Source organism: Pteropus medius, unplaced genomic scaffold (assembly GCF_902729225.1).
Source record: "Pteropus medius unplaced genomic scaffold, Ma_sr-lr_union100, whole genome shotgun sequence".
NCBI lineage: Eukaryota > Metazoa > Chordata > Mammalia > Chiroptera > Pteropodidae > Pteropus > Pteropus medius.
In genome coordinates, this window is record NW_024347793.1 from 2,392,770 (window position 1) to 2,419,542 (window position 26,773).

General features: G+C 41.8%; 1 protein-coding gene across 4 annotated transcripts; it reads left to right on the forward strand.

Annotated features, from left to right (window-relative positions):
• Positions 1 to 2,467: 2,467 nt before the first annotated feature.
• ZNF557 (zinc finger protein 557) lies at positions 2,468 to 23,847 on the forward strand. Of its 4 annotated transcripts, none has more exons than XM_039878545.1 (9): positions 2,468 to 2,687; positions 3,188 to 3,385; positions 5,906 to 6,103; positions 8,695 to 8,821; positions 12,165 to 12,250; positions 12,779 to 12,905; positions 19,297 to 19,392; positions 19,887 to 19,969; positions 20,405 to 23,847. In XM_039878545.1, exons 4-9 carry the CDS (start codon positions 8,800 to 8,802, stop codon positions 21,185 to 21,187), a joined length of 1,197 nt encoding a protein of 398 aa, XP_039734479.1. In that variant the 5' UTR covers positions 2,468 to 2,687; positions 3,188 to 3,385; positions 5,906 to 6,103; positions 8,695 to 8,799; the 3' UTR covers positions 21,188 to 23,847. The 4 variants fall into 4 exon arrangements, with proteins under 4 accessions (XP_039734479.1, XP_039734478.1, XP_039734480.1 ...); XM_039878544.1 differs by having other exon boundaries at positions 3,188 to 3,278; XM_039878546.1 differs by lacking the exon at positions 2,468 to 2,687 and having other exon boundaries at positions 3,305 to 3,449.
• The last annotated feature ends 2,926 nt before the right edge of the window (positions 23,848 to 26,773 follow it).

Consider the following 26,773-nt stretch of genomic DNA (forward strand, 5'->3'; position numbering starts at 1 on the left):
CCACCCCGGACGTTGCAAGGTCTGGTTCCCACACAAAGGTCAGGGAGGAATCTAGTTCCCACACTACATGAGTAAAGGATATGGCCCTTCTGGACCTAACACAATGCTTTTTCCCAAATGATTTCCTGGCACTTAGTGAGATTGAAAAAAGCCTTTTTAATGTAATAAATCACCTTTATAAATTTCTAATATTTTAAAGTGTCACTCTACAGCTACATCTTGCTTAATTATGACTTGCATTGATACAAACTCATTGATAATTTAAGAGTATTGTGTCAAATATTTTATTTAAGTGATTTTTTGTGTGTGTTCAGGAAGTTTCCATAATATGGGGATTCCCCGAGTCTTACACATTTAGTAGAGATTTTAATAAACCTTTAAGATAGGAAGTATCTTCCTAGATGTGAAACAGAGAGCAGAAAAATAATAAAGTGATTGATATATTTAACCATATCAGGGAGAAACTCGTTTGATTAAATTGTTTTACATATTCTTTGCTTGTTAGCATGGTGCATACTGTTATTAATGAAACAATTTAAAAATAGTATCTATTGAGAAGTTCTATGTAATATAAATCTTTTAGCAAATGCTGCCATCAATTTCTTCATCTGTAAAATGAGATAAAATGGAACAGATAATAGCTCCTGCCTTATGGGTTGCTGGGAAAATACATAGGACTGATGTATGTAAAATGCTTGTCGCCATGTACATTTGAAAGTAATGCCCCATTTATTTCTCCACCAAAATGAGCATAGCTTTTTAAAAATTCTCAAACTGTGCAGTTTTCCAGATACAGTTCATTGTTGCAAAATGAATGATTTTAAATAAATTCCTCTTAAATTTGATGCTCCCTTTGGAATGAAAATTCAAGTTTCTCTCTCTCTTTCTCTCTCTATATACACCTGTATCTCAAATAATGCCTCAAGCCTTAGATGAAAATCTAGCTTCTCTACTCTTTACTCTGACTCCCAGAAACTTTTTCTGGCTATAAACCCTATATTATTAAGTTAGCTACTTATACAACTATTTCATTTCTCAGCTTTTAACTTTCTAATTACTTTCTTCTCTGAAAAAATTCTCTTACACATCTTAAAACATAATTTACTTTGTGTAATATAATTTCTAAAAGAATTATAAATCAAGTCAATGTTTATTGTCATTACATAAATGTTTACCATTTAATGACATATAAATCTTATCCAGTTGCGCCATGTAGGGATAGTATAAATACATTCTCTTTGCATTTTTTTCTTTTAACCTTTGAAATGGTAAAAATTCCATTTTCTTCCTATCAGTTTATCACTAGTTCACCCGTCTGCACCGGAAATATAAATCTTTCTTCAGTAGATCCAGATGCATGAGACAAATTACCAGTTTAAATTTTTCCTTGTAGATACCCCTCTTGGGCTTGAATATATACATATAAATATGCGTATACACTAAATCTGGAAAGGCAGAGGAGAAAAGGATGTTTCTATCTAGGCAAAAGGACTGAGAGGCAGTAGTGGGAGTGAGAATATTTTACTCTCCATGTACTTGTCTTGGAAGTTCCTGTTTATCCATGATGTAGTTCCCTCCTCCACCCCAATAAAAATTTTAAATTAAAATAGAGTTAGATCCTTTTCTACAGGCTTGGGCAGCAAGTTGTAGAGAAATGTGAACATATAATCCACTTTTCAAAAGAAATTAAGAACAGAAATGTGCTCAAAAAATGAAAAGTCCTAAACATGGGCTTGTCGCTCTATTAGGCTTTGTGAGGCTATGTCGACGTGGAGGACAAATCGAAGACGAGCTGTTTGTTTCGCATCCTGCTATCTGCACAGACTAGGGTCCAGGGAAAGTGCCGCCTGCAGGCCTCCTCTAGGGACGACTTCCTCCCGCTGCCCAGCCCGCCTAGCCCATTCCAGCCTCGTCTCCGCCTTACCCATCCCTGGAATTGGACTCCGCCCAGCTCCGCCCTGCTGCTCCAGCTCCACCCCACGGAGCTGGTCCCCACCCCCGGAGCTGGCTCCACCCCCCCGGAGCTGGCTTCCTCCCACTCCACAAGAGCTGCCCCACCCCCAGCTTGTCCCTTACCCCCGACACTCCACCCCCCGAGCTTGCTCCCTTATTGGTTCCACCCCCGTGCTGGTCCCCCCACCTCCCAGGGCTGGTCCCCACCTCCCAGGGCTGGTCCCACCCCAAGCCCCGCCCTCTGTGCCCGAAAGCCCCGCATCCTGGCCCCGCCCAACGCCGCTACCGGTGAATTGTTCTCCCGCGGCCCCGCCGGTCAGGGCGCCGCTAGGGCCCGGGGTGCGACTCTCCGCGGCGGCCAGCCCACTAGCGGAAGCCGCCTGGCGCAGCCGCCAGCCGAGACCGGAAGTGGGGCGGCCCGGGCGGCCGCGGCGCGGCGCGCGCTGGCGTCTCGGGCGGGGCCTCCGCGTTTGCGTGGTGCGTCTGGCCGCGGGGCGAGGGGACCTTGTCCCGAGCTCTGGCAGGGGTGCGGGCCGCGGTGGAGCTCGGGCCGAGGGCGCCCCGGGCGCGGCCTGCGCGCCTTCCGGGACCCCTGCTCCTCCGCTGCGCTGGTCTCGGTGGGCGGCCGGAAGCTGCTGTTACCCCCCAGCTCTGAACGCAGCGGTCCCCTCCTCAGAGCGCGCATCCATCATCCTCGCCCGGCGCGGTTTCTGCTGCGAGGGGACTTTCAGGGGGTCTGCGGTCGTTGTTTGGGTTGTTACTAATGGGGGTATTGCTACTGGCAACTAGAGAGTGGAGGTCAGGGATGCTGCTCTAGGCCTGCAGTGCACAGGACGGCCCACACGCAGCCACGGGGCCCCAGACGTCAGTGGTGCTGAGGTTTAGGGCACCCGGCTCCCAGGCCTTGAAATCTCAGAGACCCTGAGTGAACTGTTTAAAGTCAGCCGAGTTACTTATTGGGTCCCCAGCGAGGAGCCATATTTAGGGTGTCTGCAAGTCACCACAAACACTGTCCAGCCAAATGGGGCGAGCAAGCACGAAACTGCTTTCTCCCACTCGGGGAGCAGATGGCTGGATGGGAATTGGGAAAATCCGGTAACAGCCAACAATTATAGATTAACCAGTGAATACAGAAAAGAAACGTGCATGGGGTGCCCTTTCCATTTAACAATTGTACTATGCCCGGTAAAAAGCCTCAAAAGCAATCTGTGTGCCTTTTTTTTTCCCTCCTCAGACAAGAAAAGCATTTCTGGAGCTCAGCTTTGATTTGAAACCAGCCTCAAGGCTCCCTTTTCCTTGCTGACTGAAGATTTCTGTGTGACCAGGTGAGGACTGTGTAGCCTGTGACGACAGGCTCCCGCCACCTCCATCGTGCAGAAGAACTGCTGACGAGCTTTCCTGAGCTCGGATTGTGAACACAAGGGATCACTGAGTGAGAGAATCTTAAGAAAAATTATTTATGTCTGATGGATTAGATTCAAGGGAAAGGTAGTAAGGTGTGTGTGATTTTGTGTGTGTAATTCAGTAAATATGCAAATAAGGACACATTAAACAAACATGTAAATAACTACGTATGTATAACAGTATAGAAATACATATTTACTTGCATTCCATAATACTGAAACTTTTAGGGTTTCATATATAAGTATAACAATATAGTTTTCTTACATGTATGCAAGTCTTCCCACCAGCAGGCCTTCTTAGCAGCGTTCCTCAGGCCTTCTCAGTTTGACTTCTGAAGTTCTGTAAATCCTCCACAAAGATTCAGATTATAGGGGCATGGGAGGGCAGAAGTGATTTGAACTTTTTTATGCTAGTAACAGAAATTTAAAATTAAATTGACCAGCAACCAGATGTATTTAGGGCCAGTGGATTTTTATTTTTTTCTTAATGAGATTTAAAATCATGTGGAAGAATATTAAGCAACAGCTTGTAGATCAAAGGATGGGGTGTTAAGTTTCTAAAGATTGTCTTCCACAACTTGCCTTCTAATAGAAATTAACTTTGTCCCTTCAAACTATTTTGAAATAAGTCTGATGATTCATATTGCAGAGAAGCATATTAAGTAATTTTATATTTGTTGGGTTTTATTCATTGTGTGTGTGTGTGTGGGTGTGCGCGCGCGTGCGCACATACATGTGTTCACGCCTCTTTTACTGGCTTTCCTATAACATTCTTGAGAGAAATATTTGCTTGTCATGCAATAGATATTCTTTGAATGCACGATTTAGGGTGACCAGCCATTCTCACTTATTAATGACTGAGGATTTGCCAGGACGCAAGACATTTACTGTTCAAACAAGGATAGTTGTGGGCAAAGCAGATTAATTCATCATCTCCATAAGCCAGGCCCTGGGACAGGTGCATAGGGACCCTGTAGTACCAACCAGGCCTTGTCCTGCCTTCCTAGAGCTTACTTTCTAACAGGGAAGGTGAAATGTAAACAGCTGATTGTGCAAGTGATGTGGGAGCTTGGTGTGGAGGACCCAATCTGAGGGAACAGGGAAGCCCTCTTGAGAAGGACTGATACTTAGCTTGAGAGCTAAGGTTGGCACTGGGTTTAGCTGGTCATAGGACTCTACTGGAGTGAAAGCGTCGGGATACGTTTAAGAGAGCATTTCAGGCAGAGAGAGCTGCATGAGAACAATCCCTAAGGCAGGAGAGCCTGATGTACTGTGAACTTGGGAGGATAGGGACAGCTGAAGCCAGAACAACAAAGTAGGGAAGGGGTGTGAGCTAACTGGACAGGTGGTCAGGCGGGACCAGATCAGGCATCACTTTGGGCTGTATTCTAAGGCCAGTGGGCACTCATTGAAGAGATGCGAGCAGGATGATGTGGTTAGCATTTGATTTTTGCATGTGAGTTAAAATGGACTTCAGGATTAAGAATGAGAGCTTAAGAGGGAAGATAGGCGGTATTAGGAAGAAGTTTAGAAATAAGACGGTTGTTCCCTAGGCTTGGATAGTGGCTGTGGAGGAGGAAAGAAGTAGAAATACGAGGCCTTAGAGTTTAGAACTAAGGTAACATAACAGTGCTTAATTCACGCATGCACTTGTCCGATGGCACAGAACACGCGCTGTGCTCCTAGCTGCTGTCCTTGCTAACGTGTAGGCAGTGCTCTTTCCCAGGTCCATGTTCCGCCACTCTTTGCCACTCACGGGCCCCCTCCTCCACATCTTAGGAACTCAGGCTTGAGTATGTCTCCTCCACGACGGTGGCCATTAGCCACATGTAACCATTTCAGTTAAACCAATGAAAAATACAATTAAAATACAATTAGAATCTCATTTTCTCAGTCCCACTGGCCACATTTCAGGTGCTGAGTAGCCACACGTGGCTCGTGGCTGCTGTCCTGCACAGAGCAGAGTTACGGGACATTCTGCCATCACCGATGGTTCTGTTGGGCAGCATTGGTGTTGACTGGCCCTTTCTCTGTGACCCTCCCAGCACCAGCATATTTTAGAGGGGACAGGAGTCTCTGAATCTTTAACCTGAGCAGAGCCCCCTCCTGTCCTCATGTGAGACTTTAGCTGCCTGAAGACCCTGAATGTGTACTCATGGCCTGACAGAGTCCCCGGCACCTTCTCAGCTTCCTCTCCTCGTGGGGCTCTGTGAGCTGGCTGGGTGCCAGCCCTCCCCTCGCCACTTAGCTTAGCTGTAGATGAGGTCCCTGGCGGGGAGAAAGATGCCATCCTTCACCTGCAGCAGGTAGGAAACTTCTGTGGGTCTGCTGGACTACACCGAGGCTCAGTGAGGGTTTGACGTGAAAGGCCATGTTAATTCCCTATATCTGCTGTGGCAACTTACCATAGCTTTGCAGCTTAAAACACTGCACATTTATTTTCCTGCAGTTTTGAAGTTCGGAAATCTGAAACGGGTTGGCTGTGGAGGAGAATCCATTCCCTCGCAGAGGCCACCCTCATGGCTCACGGCTCCTCTTCTCATCCACAGAGCCAGCAATGTAGCATCTTCTAGTCCCTCTCTCTTGCTATCTGACATTTCCGTCATCACGTCTCCTTCACTGACCCTGACGCACCCGCCTCCCTTTATAAGGACCCTCGGGATGACTTTGGGCCCACCTGATGATCCAGGATCGTCTTCCCATCTTAAGATCCCTACCTTCAGCATATCTGCAGGTCTCTTTGCCACGTAAGTAACACATTCACAGGTTCTGAGGGGTAGGACGTGGACATCTTTGGGGCGGGGCATCCATCTGCGCACCACGCAGCCCCGGAGTCATGCTTTGTACCTTGATTTGTTTTTTCATTTACATTTATTGGAGATAAGAATCACTATCAATACTTAGAATCTTCTCTTTCATTTTTCAGCTACACATTTCTTCATGATGTGGGTAGCCTATAATTTATTGAACTGATACCCTGTTCATGGCCGTTTCTGTTGTTTCCAATCCTTCGATACTATCAATAGGCCATGGCGAATACTCTCATTGTTTCGTGTTGGTCTCAGCCTATTAATAAGCAGTGTGGCTGGAGCGGCCCGTGTGGCTCTGGTAAGATTGCAAGATGCACTTCACCAGGAGCCATCAGGACACTGAAAGATACGGGTTTGTTACTTAGAAGACTTGGAAAGCATACCTTACTCAGGCCACATATGGAGGTCACAGGTAGAGAGAGAGCGTACGGGCCTGGGGTACTCTTTACTCTTTCTAGGTGAATTTAAAACATAAGAGCAGGAATTTAAAGTGCAGGAAGAGAAAACAAACAGGCAGTCCAAATGGTCAGTTACTGAAATTAACCAAGATCTCTAAAATAAAGAGCCTCTGTGGGTGAGGTGGCCTGGCTCTTTATCTAGCCCTGAGGCTGCCAGTGTGTTTATTAGAGATAGATGTCTCTTTGAAATGGATGTTGTCTTGGCAACCAGAATTTAAGCCAGGCACTTACATTCCAAATAAGAAAAAAAAAATGTCAGGGCTTACACTAAACTCACCTTCTTTTAGTATTTGCGTGTCTTTGAGATAGATTCCTGGAAGTACGTTTGACAAGGAAAGAGTAAATGGTTTTGCATTTTGCTTTATGTCGACAGATTCCTTCTGCAGGAGTGGTACTCCAGCAGTGTATCAGAGTGCCTTTCCATACAGCCTTGCCAATAAAAGAGGTGGTCCCTCCCGTCTTTGTTGACCTGACTGATAAATGCTAAGAGTGTAGCTGCAACCTGCTTCTCTATGAATAAGATCGGTGGTTCTATCCAATTGAGTTGGTAGTGCTGGAAACAGATTACGCGGTGAGGAGTGGTTCATGAGGAAGGGAGACAGACTGAAAACAGTGGCTGTGATGAGGGGGTGAGACTGCGAAGTGCCTGGAAGGAAAACTGCTCTTAGGGTAGATTTATTTCACTGTTGGAGACACTGCATGGGTTAAATGGTGTGAGGGCTTGGCTAGCAGAGTGGGAGAGTGTGAAGGAGAGGGTAGACGAGATAACCGATCGTGTGCAGCGCCTGAAGGCAGGTGGGATGGGACAGTACGAAGCCTCGGTGGCTGGCCTTATAGAGAAGAGGAGGCAGCGCTTGGTTCGTAACAGAAGAGGGAGGAAGCTATGTTCTGATTGTCATTTTGGTGGTAAGATAGGAAGGTAAATTTCTCTCATGGTCATTTTGAGAAGTAGGATTCAGGGCCATCTGCTGAAAGTGAGGGTGCATTTGATATCTACCGTTGCATAACAAATTATCTCTAATCTTAGTCACTTAAAACAATGATAGTCATTTCCTGTCTCTTACAGTTTCTGTAGTTCATGAATTCATCTTAGCTTGAAGGATCTGGCTCAGGAACTTTCATGATTTCTTAGCTGGATGTCAGCCGGGATCACAATCATTGAAGGCATGACTGTGCTGAAGGATTCACTTCCATGGTGGTTCACTCACATGCTGGCATGTTGGTGCTGGCTATTGGAGGGAAGCCTCAGTTTCTTTCCAAGCAGCTCTCTTCACAGGGCTGCTTGAGTTTTCTTGCAGTATGGTCTGCGCAGAATGGTCTGAGCAGACAGATTACTGTAATTACTTGGTTGGAGTTCTGCTGGGCCACCGTGAAGGTGGCGGGGGGCATAAGGAATTTGTGGAAATGAGGGACGTTGTAATCCAAGCTGTGTAAGCATGAAATGAGAGAGGGTGGCTGATGGACAGCAAGAAAGTAGAACAGTAGGTGGACTGAGTTCTTTGTGTCGTAGAAGCAACAAATAGTGAAAGAAAAATAATGAGTCGAACAAGGTAGAAGTTTAGGAGGTTGTGTCAGAGACTGAAATTTCTGAACTATTGTCTGGATGGTAAAACACTGTCAGGTGACGACAAAGCCTGGGATGCTGCCCATGGAAATGCGTGTCTTAAAGGGAGTGGGGCAGACTCATAATACAAAGTCTGATGTGTCCACGCGAGGTGGGACTGGAAGTTGAAAGAATAATGAGAGTCCGGTGCCAAAGTCTTGAGTGAATAGGGGTTGTAGATTGTGGTAACCACGTGTGTGGGGAGAATGTGCCCTGAAACTAAGTGAAGCTGAGGATTTTAAATGGGGTGGAGCAGTAATATACTGGTCATACCATGGTGGACAGGAGTTAGGTTTTGCCTTCACATGACCCTGAGTTCATCACCTGCTAGGCAGAAGAAAGGCCCAATAACAAAGGCGTTGCATTTTGAAGGAGGGCATGATGGCCAGGCTGAGGTAGATTCGTCCTCAGTAACCTGGAGAGAGAGAAAGGCCGTGAGTTTTCTCATATTTTCCCATTTATTCCAGGGCCTCGTTCTGAGTGTGCTGTGGGAGTAGGAGGAGGAGCCTCCTGGTTCCCCCACTGCCCCGTCGTTCAGGAAAACTTACTGTCCGAATCACAGGACTGTGGCCATGGTTCTGTTCCCCACTTGTGGTAAGTCGTGGGGTCCCTGCAGCTCTCAGAGTCCAAGTGTTAAAGGCCTGTGGGTAGGGGGTGGAGGATGAGCAGATGAGGCAGGAATGGACCCCAGTCACTGGTACCTAACTAGGTGGTTTTGGGTATTTGGGACTTCGGTGGTTTGAGAGTCTGTGCAGATGTCACCTGTGTTGTGAATGTGCAGGAGCTTTTGAATTTTAGCTCTTATTCTATTTATAAACTTGATCAAATAACAATGATGTCCCTTAGATTTTCAGTTTCCTCTTCTACAAAATGGGAAGAATCTGTTCCTCAAGTATAGAATAACCCTTGAGCGCTGTCTCCTGGCTCTTCCTGAGTCAGGGCTCTTCTCTGGTTTCTGTTTTTTTATACATATTTATATTTTTACTTTTTTCAATTATAATTGACATACAATATCATGTCAGTTTCAGGTGTACAACACAGTGATTAGACATTATTTTTGTAACTTTTGAAGTGATCACCTCAATAAATCCAGTACTCATCTGACACCATATGTAGTTATGACAATACTACTGACTCTATTCCCCAGGCTATACTCTACATCCCCATGACTGTTTTGTAACTACCAATTTGTGCCTCATAATCCCCTCTCCCTTGAGCTATCCCCCGACTCCCCAATCTGACAACCTTCAAAATGCTCTCTGTATCTAGGAGCTTGTTTCTGTTGTTGGTTTATCCTTTTCTCTAGATTCCACATCTGACATTTCTCTGTCTGACTTACTCCCCTCAGTACAACACCCTCTAGGTCCATCCATGTTGTTGCAGCTGGCGAGATTTCATTCTTTTTTTACGCCTGAGTCATATTCCGTCGTATATATGTACTACCTCTTTATCCATTGATCCATTGACGGACAGCCAGGTCGCCTCCATATCTTGGCTACTGTAAATAATACTGCAATTAACATATGGATTCACATGTCCCTTCAAAGTAGCATTTTGGGTTTCTTCACATAAATACCTGGAAGTGGGATTACTGGGTCCTTTTTTGTCTCTTGTTACAGCTTTTGATTTAAAGTCTCTTTTGGCTGATTTAAGTATTGCTACTCCAGCTTTTTTGTTTGTTTGTTTCCATGTTTCTGAAACATCTTTTTTCATCCCTTTACTTGCAGTCCGTGTGTGTCTTTCGATCTGAAGTGAGTCTCTCGTAGGCAGCATATGTAAGGATCTTGTTTTCTTATCCATTCAGAAACCCTATCTTTTGATTAGTGTATTTAATCCATTTACATTTAAAGTAATTGTTGATAGATATGTAGTTATTGCCGTTTAATTCATTGTTTTGATCTTTTTTTTTCTTCTCAAAAGTCCCTCTAATAATTCCTGTAATGCTGGCTTGGCGATGAACTCCTTTAGCTTTTTCTAATCCGTGAAGCTCTTTATCTGTCCCTTGATTCTAAAGGATGGCTTTGCTGGGTAGAGTAATCTTGGTTGTAGGTCCTTGCTTTTCACCATTTTGAATACTGCCTGCCAGTGCCTTCTGGCCTGCAGTTTGTTGAGAAATCAGCTGACAGTCTTATGGGAGCTCCCTTGTAGACCACTAACTGCTCTTTTTCTGCTTTTAAGATTCTCTCTTTGTCTTTAACTTTTGGCATTTTAATTATGATGTACTTGGTGTGGGCCTTTTGGGGTTCATCTTGTTTGAGTCTCTGCGCTTCCTGGGCTTGTATGTCTATTTCCTTCACCAGATTAGGGAAGCTTTCAGTCATTTCTTGAAATATATTTTCAATTCCTTGCCGCCTTCTCCTTCTGGTACCCCTATGATGAGAATGTTGGTATGCTTGATATTGTCCCAGAGGCCTCTTAAATTCTCTTCATTTTTTGGATTCTTTTTTCTCGTTGCTGTTCTGATTGGGTGTTTTCTCCTACCTTATCTTTGAATCACTGATCTGATCATCTAATCTACGCTTGATTGCTCTTAAGGTATTCTTCATTTCAGTTCTTGTATTCTTCATTTCTGACTGGCTCTTTTTATGTTTTCTATCTCTTTGTTAAAGTTCTCACTGAGTTCATCTACTCTTCCCCTAAGTTCATTGAACATCTTCTAATGGGCGTTTTGAACTCTGAGGCTGGTAGATTGTTTATCTCCATTTTGTTTATTCCGTTTCTGGAGCTTCATTCTATTCCTTCATGTGGGACATGTTTCTTCGTCTAACCATTTTGCCTGCTTTCTTGAGTGTGTTTTTGTGTATTAGGTAGGACATTGCAGAATGTCTCCCGGTCTCAGTAGAGTGGCCTTACGTAGTAGGTGTGCTGTGGGTCCCAGTGGCACAGTCTTCCCTGGTCACCTGAGCCAGGTGCTCCAGGTGTGTTTCTTGTGTGGGTTGTGTGTGCCATCCTGTTGTAGTTGGGCCTTGGTTGCTGTTTGTTCATTATAGGAGGGAATGACCCTTGGATTGATTGGTTGTGATGACCGGCCATGACTACATGGGAGGAGCTGTTTTGCAGGGGTTGACCCTCTAGAGCAGGATTCATTTTAGCTGGTCTGTGGTACCTTCCCTGTCTGCCTTTTGGGTGTGTTGTCCTCAGATGTGACCCCAGGTGGTGCTCCGACTCAGGCCGAAGCTGGCCACTGGGCCTGCAGGCCGGGTTCTTCTAGGAGGGGCCCTGCTGAAGGCCAAGATCAGCTGCAGACTGTGCCCTGCCTTGGACCACCTGGCTTGAGCCACCACACAATCTGCAGATGGCCACTACCCACGCTGGGCTTGGAAGTGCCTGAAAGACCAAGCCATAAACCACGGCCAGCTGCGCTAGTTCCAGGCTTGGGGCTGCACAGCATGGGGTTACAGAGCATGTCAAGGCCAGATGCTGTTTGTTTAGGTTTTATGTGGGGCCGGGACCCCTCACTCTTCCAGGGGGGCGGTCTCCACAGCCGAGATATTTCTCCCAATTCTCACCTGCCACATGCAGATCTGGAACCAACCCATTTCGTGTCTCTGCCTCTCTCTTATCAGTCTTGAGGTGCCCTCTCCTATGTGTCCTCAGTTGTAGGAGTTCTGTTCATCTTGGCTTCAGGTGACTCCCAATGACAGCTATCCTGTAGTTCAGTTGTAATTTTTATGTGGTTGTGAGAGGAGGCAGGCACAGTGTTTACCTACTCTGCCATCTTGACTGGAAGCTCTCTGCTCTGGTTTGTTAATGAAAGGGGGTGGGTGGGTGTGTGTGTGTGTGTGTGTGTACATACAAACGTACGTACATGTACACGTACATACTGGGGTAGGGCCATTCACAGGTAGGTGGGAAAGCCTCCGGATTTGTGAGTGCTAGAATATAGAGTACACTTGGATTCTTGTGACTCATTTATGACTCATTTCTTCTTCTCCAGTTCAGTCTCCCCTGTTTCCAACATCTCAAAAAGGATGCACAGAGGAGGAAGGGTTTGTTAATGGTTTCCTGACAAGCTGGTTACTGGTGAGTCATACGTTTTTTCCAAATCATTATTCCTTTGGCCAAAAGTTGGGCATGTTATCTTTCAGTAACCTGGAGCTTCACAGCCAAACCAGGTCTTCAGACACCTCAGGCTCTTTGGGCATCTGATGGAGGGTGAGGGGCCACCCAGACAGAGTCAGTGTATGTCAGTATTTAGTACATTGCAAAGCTTCTTGCAGGGTCACCATCTACATCATTCTGCTGATAGTTTTAAATGGAAGCTGCGTAAAGACATGCTTATTTTCTAAATTCAAGCAATTGACGGTGGCCATCAGGAAATCATTCATACATTCACCAAGTGTTTCTCTGATTTTTACAATGTCCCAGGCCTATGCTCCTTTGAGATTGAGGACTGAGCCCAGTAGCAAATGAGAGCAGAGCTCAGAACTCTGATGCACAGAGTACACCTGCTTTGGATTCTCTGTCCCTGTTCTTGTCATCCTTGGCCCTTTTCTTATGTGGCCTTGGTGGGAGTGGTCCTTGGCTAGGCCATGTTTTTGATGATTTTAGGACTTGGTGACCTTCGAGGATGTGGCCGTTGAGTTTACCCAGGAAGAGTGGGCTTTGCTGGACCCTTCCCAAAGGAAACTGTACAGAGATGTGATGCTGGAGACCTGCAGGAACCTAGCCTCACTCGGTAAAGCTGATATCACTCCTACGTCTGTTTAATGCAGAAACAAGTCTCTCGTTCTTTTTTTTTTAATTGAGGTAACATTCACACAACAGAAAATTCGCTTTCTTAAGTGTTTGAAAGTACGGAGTTCGGTGGCTTCGATGTATTCAGTGTTGTCCCACCATCAACACTGTCTAACTGCGGAACGTTGTCATGGCCCTCAGAGGGAGCCCATCCCCACTAACCGGTCGGCATCTGTCACACCCCACCCCAACTGCTGGCTGTCACTGATTTGCTTTCTGTCTTTTTTCATGTGCCTATTTAGAACATTTCATATCATTGGATCATAAAATATGTGATCTTTTGTACCTGGCTTTCAGGCAGCATAAGAAAGGTCTAGCTATGTTGTCACATGTATCAGTTTTTTATTCCTTTTTGTGACTAACATTCCATTTTATGGATATACCATACATTTTGTTTATCCATTCATTGGTCAATAAACATTTAGGTTGTTTCCACATATTGGCTATTATAAATAATGCTCCTATGAATATCTGTGTACAATTTTTATTTAAACCTATGTTTTTAGTTTTCTTGGGTATATATCTAGGAGTCGAATGCTCGGTCACTTATTACTGTTTAGCTTTTTCAGAAACTGCCAACCTTGTTTTCCATAGCATCTGCACCAAAGTATGAGGGTTCCGATTTCTTCACATCTTCCCCAACATTTGTGTTTTTTTTTTTGATTATAGCCATTCACTTGGGTATGAAGTGGTACCTCATTGTTTTGATTTGCATTTTCCTATGACTAACAACATTGAGCATTTTTCATGTACTTATTGACTACTTGTACATCTTCTTTGGAGAAATGTCTGTTCAAGTCCTTTGCCCATTTTTAAATTCAGTTATTTATCTTTTTGTTCTTGAATTCTAAAAGTTCATTATATATTCTGAATTCTAGACCCTTAGTTGAAATATGATTTGCAACCAACTTCTCCTAGTCCGTGGTGTTTTTCTACTTTCTTTTTTTTTAAATTTATGTTTACGTAGAGTTGGTATACAACATCATATTGGTTATATTAGTTTCAGGTGTACAATACAGTGATTCAGCATTTCCATATCGTATAATGTGATTACTCCACTAAGTCTAGTAATCATCTGTCATCATGCAAATGTATCACAATATTATTCCCCTTCATCTTGTTCACCCATCCCTCCACCTCTTCCCTTAAGGTAACCAGCCCTTTGGTCTCTTTTTCTGTGTGTCTGTTCTAGTTTTGTTTTATTTATTCGTTTGTTTTTTTAGATTTCACACGTAAGTGAAATCATACAGTATTTGTCTTTCTCTACCTGACTTATTTCACTGAACATAACACCCTCTAGATTCACCCATGTTGCAAATGCCAAGATTTGTTTTTCTTGTCGTGTAATATTCCACTGCATATAGGTACCATTCTTGTTCATTCATCTGTCAAGGGTCACCTAGCTTGCTTCCTTATCTTAGCTATTGTAAATAATGCTGCATTGAACATAGGTGTATGTATCTTTTTGAATTAGTGTTTTTGTTTTCTTTGGATAAATACCCAGAAATGAAATTGCTGGGTCTTATGGTATATCTAATTTTAGTTTTTTGAGGAATCTCCATACTGTTTTCCAGAGGGGCTGTACCAATTTGCAATCCCACCAACAGGGCACGAGGGTCCCCTTTTCTCCACTTCCTTACCAACACATGTTATTCGTTGACTTTTTGATAACAGCCATTCTGACTGGTGCGAAATGATATCTCGTTGTGGTTTTGATTTGCATTTTCTTGATGTTGAGCATGTTTTCCTCGAGCAAGAAAACAAAAACAAAAATCAACAAATGGGATTTCATTGTACTAAAAAGCTTCTGCACGGTGAAGGAAACTATCAACAAAACAGACTGAATGGGAGAATATATTCGCAAATCATATATTTGATGAGGGGTTGATATCTAAAATATATAAGAAACATACAACTCGATAACAACAAAAAAAATAATCCAGTCGAAAAATGGGCAGAAGACATGAAAAGACATGTCTCTGAAGACGACATGCAGATGGTCAACAGTCATATGAAATGATGCTCTTTCCATTTTTTTGATTATATCCTTTGATACACAAAACTTTCAATTTTGTGAAGTCCAATTTATTATTTTTTTCTTTTTTAGTTTGTGCTTTTGGTGTCATGCTCAAGAAATTATTGCCAAATCCAAAGTCACGAACATTTACACCTATGTTTTCTTCCAAGAATTTTCTAGTTTTAGCTCGTCATTTAGGTTTTTGATCCTTTTTTCAGTTAATTTCTTATACAGTTTGGAGAAAGTGTCCACTTTACTGTTTTGCATATGTCTGCTGAGTCGTCCTGCACTTTTCATAGAAGAGACTATTCTTTCCCCATTGCATGTTTTTTTTTTTTAACCCTTGTCAGAAGATATTTGACCATAGATGTATGAGTTCATGTATACTCAGTTCTGTTTCACTGATCTCTGTATCTGTCATTGTGCCAGGACCACGCTGTGTTTGTTGCCGTTTCTTTAAAGTAAGTTTTGACGTCATGAGGTGTGAATCTCTATTCTGTTCTTTTTCAAGACTGTTTTATCTACTTGGGATCCCTTGCAATTCCATATAAATTTTAGGATCAGCTCATCCATTTTTGCAGGAGAAAATGCAGTTGGAATTTTGGTGGTGATTGCATCGAATCTATAGATAGCTTTAGTTATTATTGTCGTCTTAATATTAAGTTTTCCAATACTCATTTTTAAATTGATTCTCTTGTGGTCAGATAAGATACTTGTATGATTTCATTGTTATTAAATTTAGTCAGACTCGTTTTGTGTCCTAACATATGATCTGTAGTGGAGAGTGTTCCGTATGCATTTGAGATGCGTATCTATTCTGTTGTTGGATGGAGTATTCTATGTCTTTTAGGTCCAGTTAGAGGATTGGTTAAGTCCTCTCTTTCGTTGTTGATCTTCTAACTAGCTTTTCTACCTATTTAATGTGGGGTGTTGATCTGTACTTTTTACTGCAAAACTCTTTCTCCCTGCGATTCTGTCAATTTTGAATTTATGTATTTTTGAACTCTTTCGTTAGATACATATATGTGTATAATTATATCATCTTGATGAATTTACCTTTTTATTATTAAATGATATCATTATTTGTGTCTTAAAGTCTGTTCTGCCTGAAATTAATACACCTGCACAATCTCTCTTTTGGCTGCTGTTTTCATGTAATATTTTTTTCCAGCAGTTGACTTTCAACCAGTTAATGTCTTTAGGTCTAAAGTGAGTCTCTTACATATAACATATAATTGGATTATTTTTTTATCCACTCTGCCAAAATCTGCCTTTTAATTGGACATAGATTATTCTTACATTTAAGGTAATTACTGATAAAGAAGGACCTATTTATTCCATTTTGTTACTTGTTTTCTATTTAATCCTCAATTTCTCCGTCATCATTTACTTTTGTGTTCAGTATTTGTTAGTAGGCCATTTTAATTCCCTTCTCATATCTTTTTGTTTTTCAGTTTTGTCTTTTTTTCTTTTTTTAGTGGCCATCCAGGGGATTGCAGTTAGCATTTTAATTTGTAATTATCAATTTGGATTTAATACCAGCTTTGTTCAATAGCATACAAAAATTTTGCTCCTATATAGATATGTGTCCCCACACCCACCCTTCTGCTTGATATTGCTTTGTCACAAATTATATCTATATACGTTGTGTGACCATTAACATAGATTTATAATTGTTTTAGCCATTTGTCTTTTAAGTTATATAGAAAAAAAGAGGACTGTAAACCTAAAATAAATAACCAATTATTATTGACATTACCTATGTATTTTCCTTTATCAATGTTCTTTATTTTTTTATGTGGATTTGAGTTAATATACATTTTCCTTTTATTTCAGTCTGAGTTTTCCATTAGCATTTCTTGCTGGGTAGTTATAGTAGTGATTTCTTGCTGGGTAGTTATAGTAGTGATCCCATCAAATTTAGTTAAATTTTTAGCCATTATGTCTTCAAATATTCTTTGTACCTCATTCTCTTTTCTACTTAAGGAACCTCCATTATGTGTATGTTAGCTTGTTTGATGATATCCCACAGGTCTTTTAGGCTCTGCTCAAATTTTTTTTTCATTTTTTTTCTTTCTATTCCTCAGACTACGTGACATAAATTATTCTGTCTCATGGTCATTAATTCCTTATTCTGCCAACTCAGATCTGCTGTTAAACTCTAAATTTGTGTTATGTATTTTGTAACTCCAAAAAATCCATATAGTTTTTCTTCAGTAATTTCTATCTCTGACATGTTTTCTGCTTGATCAGAATTTGTTCTTAACTATTTCCTTTAGGTCTTTGTCATGGTTTCCTTTAGGTCTTTGAGCATATTTAAAATAGTTGTTTTCAATTCTTTATCTAGTAAATTCAGTATTTAGGCTTCCTCAGGTACAATTGTTACCATTTTTTTCCCACCGTAATAGGCCATACATTTGTTTCTTTCCCTCATAATTTTCCGTGTTGAAAACTGTATATTTGGAATATTATAATATGGCAATTCTGGAATCAGATTTTCGCATCCCCAGGGTTTTGGTGTTGCTTGTTGTAGTTGGTGTCGTATAGGTGTTTAGCGATATTTCTAAATTAATTCATAATGTATGTATTTGTCGTGTACGGCCACTGAAGCTCTGCCGTGTTAGCTTAATGGTTACTGGGTGGTTTGTCAGAGATTGTCGTGAACGCGTGGAGCAATAGTGACAAAACTCTCAGTCTCTGCAGACGGGCTCTGTGTGTGTAAAGGGGGACTGCTTTCAGAATCAGCCAGGCAGATTATAACTCTGCCATAGCCTTCACATCCTGCTTGTGTAGAGCCTCGGGGTCAGCCAGTGTTGAGGACGAATGCCTCCTTAGGTCTTTTCTGAGCATGTGCCCAACCTGGGTATTCCTGAGGCTTACTAGATTTAAAGTGTCAATGTAACGAATATCCAAAACCTGTGAAGAATTTTTATAAGAGTTTATTGGAGCAACTCTGACAGTTGCCAGGAAGCAAGATCACAAGTCCTCAGGAGAATGACAGTCTTACGCATTCGAAATTAAGAAGGGAACAAGAGGAAGATTACATGAAGGTGAGAGAAAGCTAGGCAGGAATCAGATTACAGGGTAGTTAACAAAATTATGTGCTCACTTGAGGGTACTCATGCACAAGAACAAGTGGCAGGGCTTGCTTACAAATCTTTCACTGAAGAAGTTAAAGGCCTGGGGCGTGACTGCCCACCATGACCTGCCCAGTTAGGAATTTATGATTTATCACAGCCCTGCTTTTTCATTGACAAAGAGGATATGAAGTAGCTTTGCAAAAATTCCCTAGAACATCTTATTTCACACTTTTCCTCCCAAGTTTTTGGTTAGTTTTTTATTTCCTTTGAGTGCCAGTGGCTGATGTATTTGCCTTTAAATATGTTCAGCACACACCCACTGGGTAGTCAATTCAACCCTCGGAGAGTTTGGGATTTGATAAATAAAGGCAAGCCCTTCGAGTCAAAACAAATAATCACAGTTCCTTGAGATAAAAGTCCGTTCTGCTCCTTCCAGTACTGGCAATATGGGGTGTTGTCGTCAAGGTAATGGCTAAAACTGGAATGTAGTGATGGATGACAGAGATATTCTCCACCTTCACAAGCTTTCTGACCGATACCTTCCCTACGAACTGAATATGTCTGTTTCTTATCTGACAGAAGAATGGTTAAAAGCTTTAAAAGCTTTAAAACTTCTGAAGTATGATTTAAACTTTTGCATGGGCTTTGGGACTACAGTTGACCTTTGAATAACATGGGTTTGAACTGTGTGGGTCCACTTTTATGTGGATTTTCTTCGATGAATGTATACTTGGACCTTCGTGTCCCAGGATTCACATGGCAGATTCAACCAACCACAGACTGAAAACAGTATTTCCAGTCCATAGTTGGGAATCCGTGAATGCAGAGGGCTAATGGTGTGCATGGCTCTATGCCATTTTATATAAGGGACTTAAACACCTGTGGATTTTGGTGTTCACAGGAGGCTTTGGGATCAATCTCCTGTGGATGTTAAGGGACAACACGTTTTGGAGGAGTCAAAAGTTACATGCAGATTTTTGACTGTGCAGGTATTTGGCAGCTCCAACCCTCTGGTTTTTCAACAGTTAAATGTATTTATGTCCTATCACCCACATATTGAGTGAGGATGCTTGTATTGTTGTTCCTTGAGAGTTACAATATTGATTAGAATTTAAGTGTAATTATTCCACTGCTCCAAAAGTCACACTTGGCCATCTTAATTGTTGACTTCAGGTTTATGGAGTTGCTTGTCAACTGCACAGTCTCCCTTCAACATGTCTTTTCTCCATGATTAGGGTATCATGTTAATGAACCCAGCCTCATCTCTCATTTGGAGCAAGAAGACAAGGTGATGACAGAGCAAAGAGGAATTCTCCCAGGCACCTGTCCAGGTGAGCACCAGGTGGAGATTAGTCCTTATGAGGAGTATCTGCGCCAGTGATTTGGGACATGGGAGTGTTACATTAGGAAATACAATCAGGGAACTTTGTATAATGTCCTTTCTGATGGGGATGGCTTAGAACATTTGGTATGAGCTTCCTCATCTACCTTTTTTTCCTTTTTTAATTTCCGTTCAACATCTCCTACTTTACTTTGGACTCAAGGAGGGAGGGAGGATGTCTCTTTAAAAAATATTTAAGTTCCATATGAGCTTTTTGTTCACCTCCTTCCTACTTAACGTCCCCGAAAATTTTTTTCTTTTGTGAATCTCTGATAAATCTTAATCCTTTTAGAATTCCGCTTTTAATACCTACAGTTTGCATACTCACATCCTTTTCATTGCCAAATTCCTCAAAAACCCTAATTCCTTAGTCTGCTTTTACACGTGGTGCATTTTACTGTTTCTTTTCTCCATCAACTTAAATTTCTTTTCATTGTGTTTCAGATTTGGAGACTGTACTTAAAGACAGATGGTTAACTCCTAAGAAGCACGTTTTTAGAAAAAAACGTTCTAATGGTATAAAAGCGGTAAGACTAACATGGGGTGATTCTTGGTTTTTCACAATAGGGAACTTCATAAGTTAGAAAAGCCACAAAATAAACAGGAGAGTCTCATTTGCACATGAGAAAATGCTGTCTCTGGAGAGATGCTGTGAAATAGTTGTGAATTTGGAGAAAATTATAAGTTAGCTCCAAACTTGTTTCTCTACAGAGTTTCCACAAGTAAATGTTTCCTTAAATTTGACCGTTGAATCGTGCAGTGGTCTTAAAATTATTTAAAAAATGCTCTGTGACTATGATAAGGACTTGTGGTAAAGCATGTATCTTATTGAGCTTCTAAGAGCTCAAACTGGGCAGAAGTTGTATACAAGCACTGAAAACAGTGAAAACTTCACTTATTCATAATGTAACAGTTTCAAAAACATTATAAATTATAGTTGCCATTCATCTCTTAATCGACAGGAGAGAAATCATCTTGGAGTGAAACTCAATGAATGTAATCAGTGTTTTAAAGTCTTCAGCACAAAATCTAACCTTACCCAGCACAAGAGAACTCATACTGGAGAGAAACCCTATGACTGCAATCAGTGTGGAAAGTCCTTCAGCAGTAGATCTTATCTTACCATTCATAAGAGAATACATAACGGGGAGAAACCCTATGAATGCAATGACTGTGGGAAAACCTTTAATGACCCCTCATCTCTCAGATTACATGTAAGGATTCACACTGGAGAAAAACCTTATGAATGTAACCAGTGCTTTCATGTTTTTCGCACTAGTTGTAACCTCAAAAGCCACAAGAGAATTCATACGAGGGAGAATCATCATGAATGTAATCAGTGTGGAAAGGCCTTCAGCACAAGGTCCTCCCTTACCGGGCACAATAGTATTCATACTGGGGAGAAACCTTACGAGTGCCATGATTGTGGGAAAACTTTTAGGAAGAGCTCGTATCTGACACAGCACATGAGAACTCACACTGGAGAAAAACCCTATGTATGTAATCAGTGTGGCAAATCCTTCAGCAGTAGCTTTTCTCTTACTGTGCACAAGAGAATTCATACTGGGGAGAAACCCTACGAATGCAGTAACTGTGGGAAAGCTTTTAATAATCTCTCAGCTGTTAAGAAGCATGTGAGAACTCACACTGGAGAAAAACCCTATGAGTGTAATCACTGTGGAAAATCTTTCACTACTAACTCTTACCTTTCTGTGCATAAGAGAATACATAATAGGTGGATATGAATATTCTAGTAACTAGAATATTTACTAGGAAAGCATTCATTGATTCTTATTCCTCAGACAACTTGCGGCGAGTCCTGCTAGCTGTATGAGTTACCTGTTGCTGCATAACAGATTTTCCTCAGAAACATAGTGGCTTCAAACAACAGACATTATCTCACAATTTCTGTGGGTCAAGAGTTCAGAAATGGCTTAATTTTGTATCAGGCTCAGGATCTCTCATGAGGGTGCAGTCAGGATGGTCACCAGGAGCTACAGGTATCTGCGTTTTTAGTGCTGATGGATGTCCTTCCAGAGTGCCTCACTCACAGGCTGGGCAAGTCAGTGCTGGTTGCGAGTGGGGAACTTTGACTTCCTTACCACATAAGACTCTCCATAGGCCTAAGTATATTTATGATGTAACAACAGGTTCCCCAAGAGCATTTGACCTAAGACAGAGCTAATGCTGAAGCCAGGTTGTCTTTTAATACCTAGCCTTAGAAGGACATGCTATCACTTCTTCTATATTGTATCGGACACACAGACCAATTCTGATACAGTGGGCGGAGACTACACAGGTGTGTATAGTAGGAGATCACCGGGAACCACCTGAGAAGCGAGCCATGAAATCAATGAAGAAAGGCCTTCAGCCTTTCGATCTCTTTGATATGAAGTATTCAGTAACTCTCATGTCAATTCACTCTAGAGAAAAACCTCATAAATGTGATCTGCGATAAGCTTTCAGTGCAGACTCAGTCATGTGCACAGAAGATTTTGTGTTGGGGAGAAACCTAGGGCGTATGGTTGCTATGGCACGGCCTTCGGTGAGCTCTGAGGAGTCATGTGACAGTTCACGCTAAGGGGGAAATCTTATACCAGAATACAGAAGCCTTCAGGCACACTCATCCCTTAGAACACGTGCAAGCAGTCACTATGGAGAAACACTCAGGTAAGGGATGTGAAAATCCTACACCGCCGTTACTTATATTACTGAGCAGAACACGATGAGCTACTCTGAATGTAATGGGAAGCCTTAAACGCTCTCTCAATTTTTAAGAGATACGAGGGTTTATTCTGGAGATGAAGTCCCATTAAATATCACCAGTATTGGAAAGTCTTCCATTTTTTTTCCCATTCCTGAGAAAACAACTCACTGCAAAGAAATCCAGGGATGTAAAGAACAAGGGGCATCTTCAGCGGTGCCTCTCATAGCAGAGGAAGCACGAAACTCTTCCCTGGATGTGAAACCTGGGCGTGTGTTAACTTTGGAAGATCTTTCAGTGATTCTTGTCTTTGTTGACTTGTGAGAACTCACATTAGAGGGAGACCCTAGGGATATAATCAACACAGACAAATCTCAGCTTCACCTCTTCACTGAGTGGCCACAAAATAATTTAACCTGGAAGTGAAAATTGTAAATGCGATAAGTGTACTGTTACCTTTGACAGTACCTAATCCTTAGGCTGATCCATTTGCTCATTAATTCTCAGTTTTGTTTTAGTATAAACATTTATGTCTATAGCTACACCCTAAAATAAACCTGAAATTATGTTCCATAGTTTTGTATGTAACATGTTTATTATCTACTTTTTAAAAATATCAGTACATACTCAAAAAGGTATTTCTGAATATCCCCTGAGTGATTTAAACATAATGAAAGTTAGACTGTGTATGCACTATATACTTTTCTCTAATTTAATGACGTTTTTGTCAAGTGGACTTTGTGATGTTGATTCTTTATCTTTCTTTCCTGGTATCGAATTTACTTTTAGCTTCTTTCCCAATGTCCATTCTCCCCCACTTACTTACATAAAGAAAACAAACCATTCTGTTTAAGTTGTCAACGAGCAATATTGAAAGCACTCAGTATTAAAGGCTTTCCCGAAGCCCAGATATGTGTTGTCCTGGTCTGCTGGCCATGAGAAGTGGTAGAAGTCACTGGGGAAACGTCATCTGTCTTGTTTGCCTATGTTTTAGTCATCTGAACTATTTTTTTCTCTTGAAAGTGGGCTTGGCCTGGAATTGGAAGAGTTAGTTATATTTTGATTGTGATGGCAAAAAATGTAGCAAAAAATCACAAAGATATGGGCTCCCCAAAAGCTTTGATTGGCTGTGTTAACTCTGGACTGCTTAATCTTAGATTTTTCCTTAACATGATTAAAAGTAACCTCTAAGAGAGAGCCAAAGTGATTTTTTTTGGGTTTATTTTTCAGGTGGTGTTCTGTTAATATCCAGCTGAATGCAATATCTAACTGGTAAACCTATTGGTCCAACTTTATAAATGTCCTCTTTGTTTGAAAACGTTGTGTATTCTGTAATTTTTGAATGTAGGCTATATGTGCTTATTAAATCAAGTTAATTGTGTTTTCCGATATAGTATGCACAGAGTTTTTCCTCAAACTTAATTTAGTGATAGTCTTCCATTTTGGTTATAAATTAAAAGATTCATTTTTGTAATTTCGTCATTTTTTTCTGTATATGTTTTGATGTAATGTAACTAAGCACATGCAGCATTAGTTTTTTTCTTGTGAATTGTTTCTTTTACGTAGGGGCCATATTTTTATAGCCACATATTTCACTACATTAATAAATAAGCATTTATATAGCCCTTCCCATATACTGGACACTTCTGAATGCCTTATGAATATTAAATTTGAATATTCAATAAAAGCTTATGAAGTGTGTGTTGTTAATATCCTCATTTTACAGTTGAGAAAACTGGCATGGTACACTTAGGTTACATGCCTGAGTTCATTGACTAGTAAATGGTAGAGCCCAGATTTGAGTTGAGACAGTGTGCACTTAACTACTAGCCTCTTTATTTCTAAAAGGCAAACACTGTTTGAGGCACTGGTGTCTGTAGCAATGAATGAAACTCATATTTTGCCATTGAAGCATTTATATTCTACTGGGAGAAGGACAGATTACAGAAAAATCAAGAAAATACAAGTGTTATGTGGAAAATTCAAGTACTGTGAGATAGTTAAGGGGGATTTGGATCTTGCTATTTTATACAGAATAGGAAAGGAAAGCCTCTTAGGGGACACTTGAACAGAGACCCTAATGAGGTGGGACAGCGAGTCATATGAATTTGGCAGGCAAGAGCAGGGTTGACATGCCAAGGCCCACCATGTGGAGGTCAGTATCAATGGAGTAGAACAAGTCGGGGATGTTGAAAGAGTGGTAGACGATAATTTGGTCATAGACTTAGTAGATCGCTATCTTAAGGGTTTTGTGGGTCATTGTTAGGGCTTTCCCTTATACTTCCAGTGAGTTGGCATGTTAAGAATCCCAGCAGGAAACAACTGACTTGGACAATTTGTGGCTACTCATAGAATTATAGAGAGGATGTAGAAAAAGCCCCAAAGGATAGTTGTTACCTAGTAGCTGATAAGGGCAGGTCTCTTTTAAGCACCCCTGAGCCTGAAGGGGCAGGTGCGGGGAACAATTACTGAAATCTGGAGACGAGAGAGTTGTATTTCAGCAGATGAGAGGTGGTCAGAAGTAACATGCAGCCCCAGGTTCTGTAAGAAATCAACTCGGGCAAGACTTCTTTCATCCTTTTGATTTAATTCCTAGGCTCCCCTTGACCGAACCCAACCAGAAGCCCTAAGGTAAGAAAGCCCATTGATATAGTTCATCTTGACTAACTTCCTGAGTGCAGCAAGATAGTCAAAGTGGATCCACTGGGGCAAGTGCAAGTTCAGAAACGTTCATCCCTGTTGCTTCTTGGAATCCACTTTGTCAGTCACCTGAATGGAAACTTTGTATCCCTGCATAGCAGTTCTTTAAGCTACTGTAGTGTCCCGGGTGTTGCCAAAGTATTGGTATTCCCACATGTACTCTAAAAAGTTGCCTCCACAGGTGTTATTTATGTATGATAGGTCCTGGGGCTCTTGGGAAGAACGCACAAAAAATGTAACCTAAGGGTCCTGGTGAATTTTATGACTGCTATGAGACAAGCACAGAGGGAAGGAAGACACCTGTCATTCCAGAAGATGTGGGGTTTCTGTTATGCAATGTTGGCAGAGGAGACATTTGGTACTCAGATGTCTCGATATCTTTCTTAAATGTGGTTGATACACAAGTGTAGCAGCTGTATCCTGAGAAGAGCATGGTGCCAGGGGTTTCTAGACCAGCAGAGGTGCTAGCCGAGCATGGAGGGAATCTAGAATGGGGCAGTAGAGGAGTGTGCTGATATACCTCTAGTTGTTAGAGGCATCAATTGCAACATCACGAAAAGCTGCTGTCAAGAGCTATCAATTATTTATCCTAGTGATCTTCCTCTTGTTTCTCGAGGCAACAAGACCAACCATAATGCTGTGTGCACTTTAAGAAGCAAGTGCATCTGGGCCATATAAGTGGTGGGCCATAATGGAGACATATTTCTAATTCTTTTCAGGACCGTCGTTCACTCCCCCAGCTGTTCAAAGTGTTGGCTGCTAATGGCTTATGCTGCCATCCTCCCTGGGAATTCCCTTGGGCCAAAGGAAAGTGCTGTACCTAGAGTTATGGGCACTCTCCAGGGACAACCCACTTCTAATGACTGGTTCATGTGAGGAGTACAAAGGCCCAGTTCCTTTGCCTCAATCTGAGACACTCCTGAAGAGCCACCCCAGCTCCAGAGCTCACCATGGGATCAACTGCAATCTGTTTTTAACTGATTACAGTTCATTCTCTTATTCTTTCCAATCCTGGTTCTCTCCTTAAGAGATACTCAATAGAACTCACTAAGCAAAAATCTCCGCCTGATCTAAGCTCACACTGTCAAGTAATGAGCCTCATGGGGCTGGCAGAGACAAGGGGAACACGGAAAGAGTTGTAAAAGAATTCAAGGCTGTCTGACCAGGCGCAGATACAGGAACAGAAGGCAGCTATATTTTTAGTTAATTGTTCTTTTTCCACTTACCCCCATGAGCCTTCTTTTCTTTCTTTATCTTATGTGTAAAACACTGGCTGTGCCAAAAGTCTCAGGTTTCTAGTGGGCGTTTGATCAAATTGATACTACCCTAGGACAATACAGTAGCCAATGGGCTTTCTTTGTATCTTGTTTGAGAACATGAACTTATAACTAGGTGAAGGACAAGAGTCTGTCAAGAAGTTGAAGGGAGTAGACAGTGTGGATTATGTTCTATTTATTCTTCCAGACCCACTCTTCTCCACCTTGACTAGAGAGGTGGACTAGAGAGGTTAACCCATATGGACTACTCTAATGGGCTCATTTGCCTTAGTGCTTCTATCTAGGTTGGTCAATGAGGAGCCCAGGTAGGAGATCAGAGGAATTCAGTGGAGTGAGGTCCCATTCTGGCTGTATCCCTGCAGGAGAACTTGGGTCTGGATACTACCGTAGACCTCTTCTCAGCCCCGTAGTGCAGTCTTCTCTCTACTGTGTCCTCATATTTCAATAATTGCTCCTTCCCTTCACCTCTACTTCCTTGCTTTTCTTCCAGCCACCAAATATGCAACATCCTCTTTTGGTTTTCTTATTCTCTAGTCCCTTTAACATGGATTGTTCTGATTTCGTGATATGCCATTGCACTAATAGTATAACGAAACATACTTGCCATTTTCTAGAAGGCCCCAATCGAGATCTACATCACTGACCTCACC

Excerpts from the sequence above, each read along its gene's own strand:
- ZNF557 (XM_039878545.1), top strand. The coding sequence starts at position 8,800 with ATGGTTCTGTTCCCCACTTGTG. Across the intron at positions 12,251-12,778 it reads TCCTGACAAGCTGGTTACTG|GACTTGGTGACCTTCGAGGA; the intron begins GTGAGTCATACG and ends TGATGATTTTAG. Across the intron at positions 12,906-19,296 it reads CAGGAACCTAGCCTCACTCG|GGTATCATGTTAATGAACCC; the intron begins GTAAAGCTGATA and ends CTCCATGATTAG.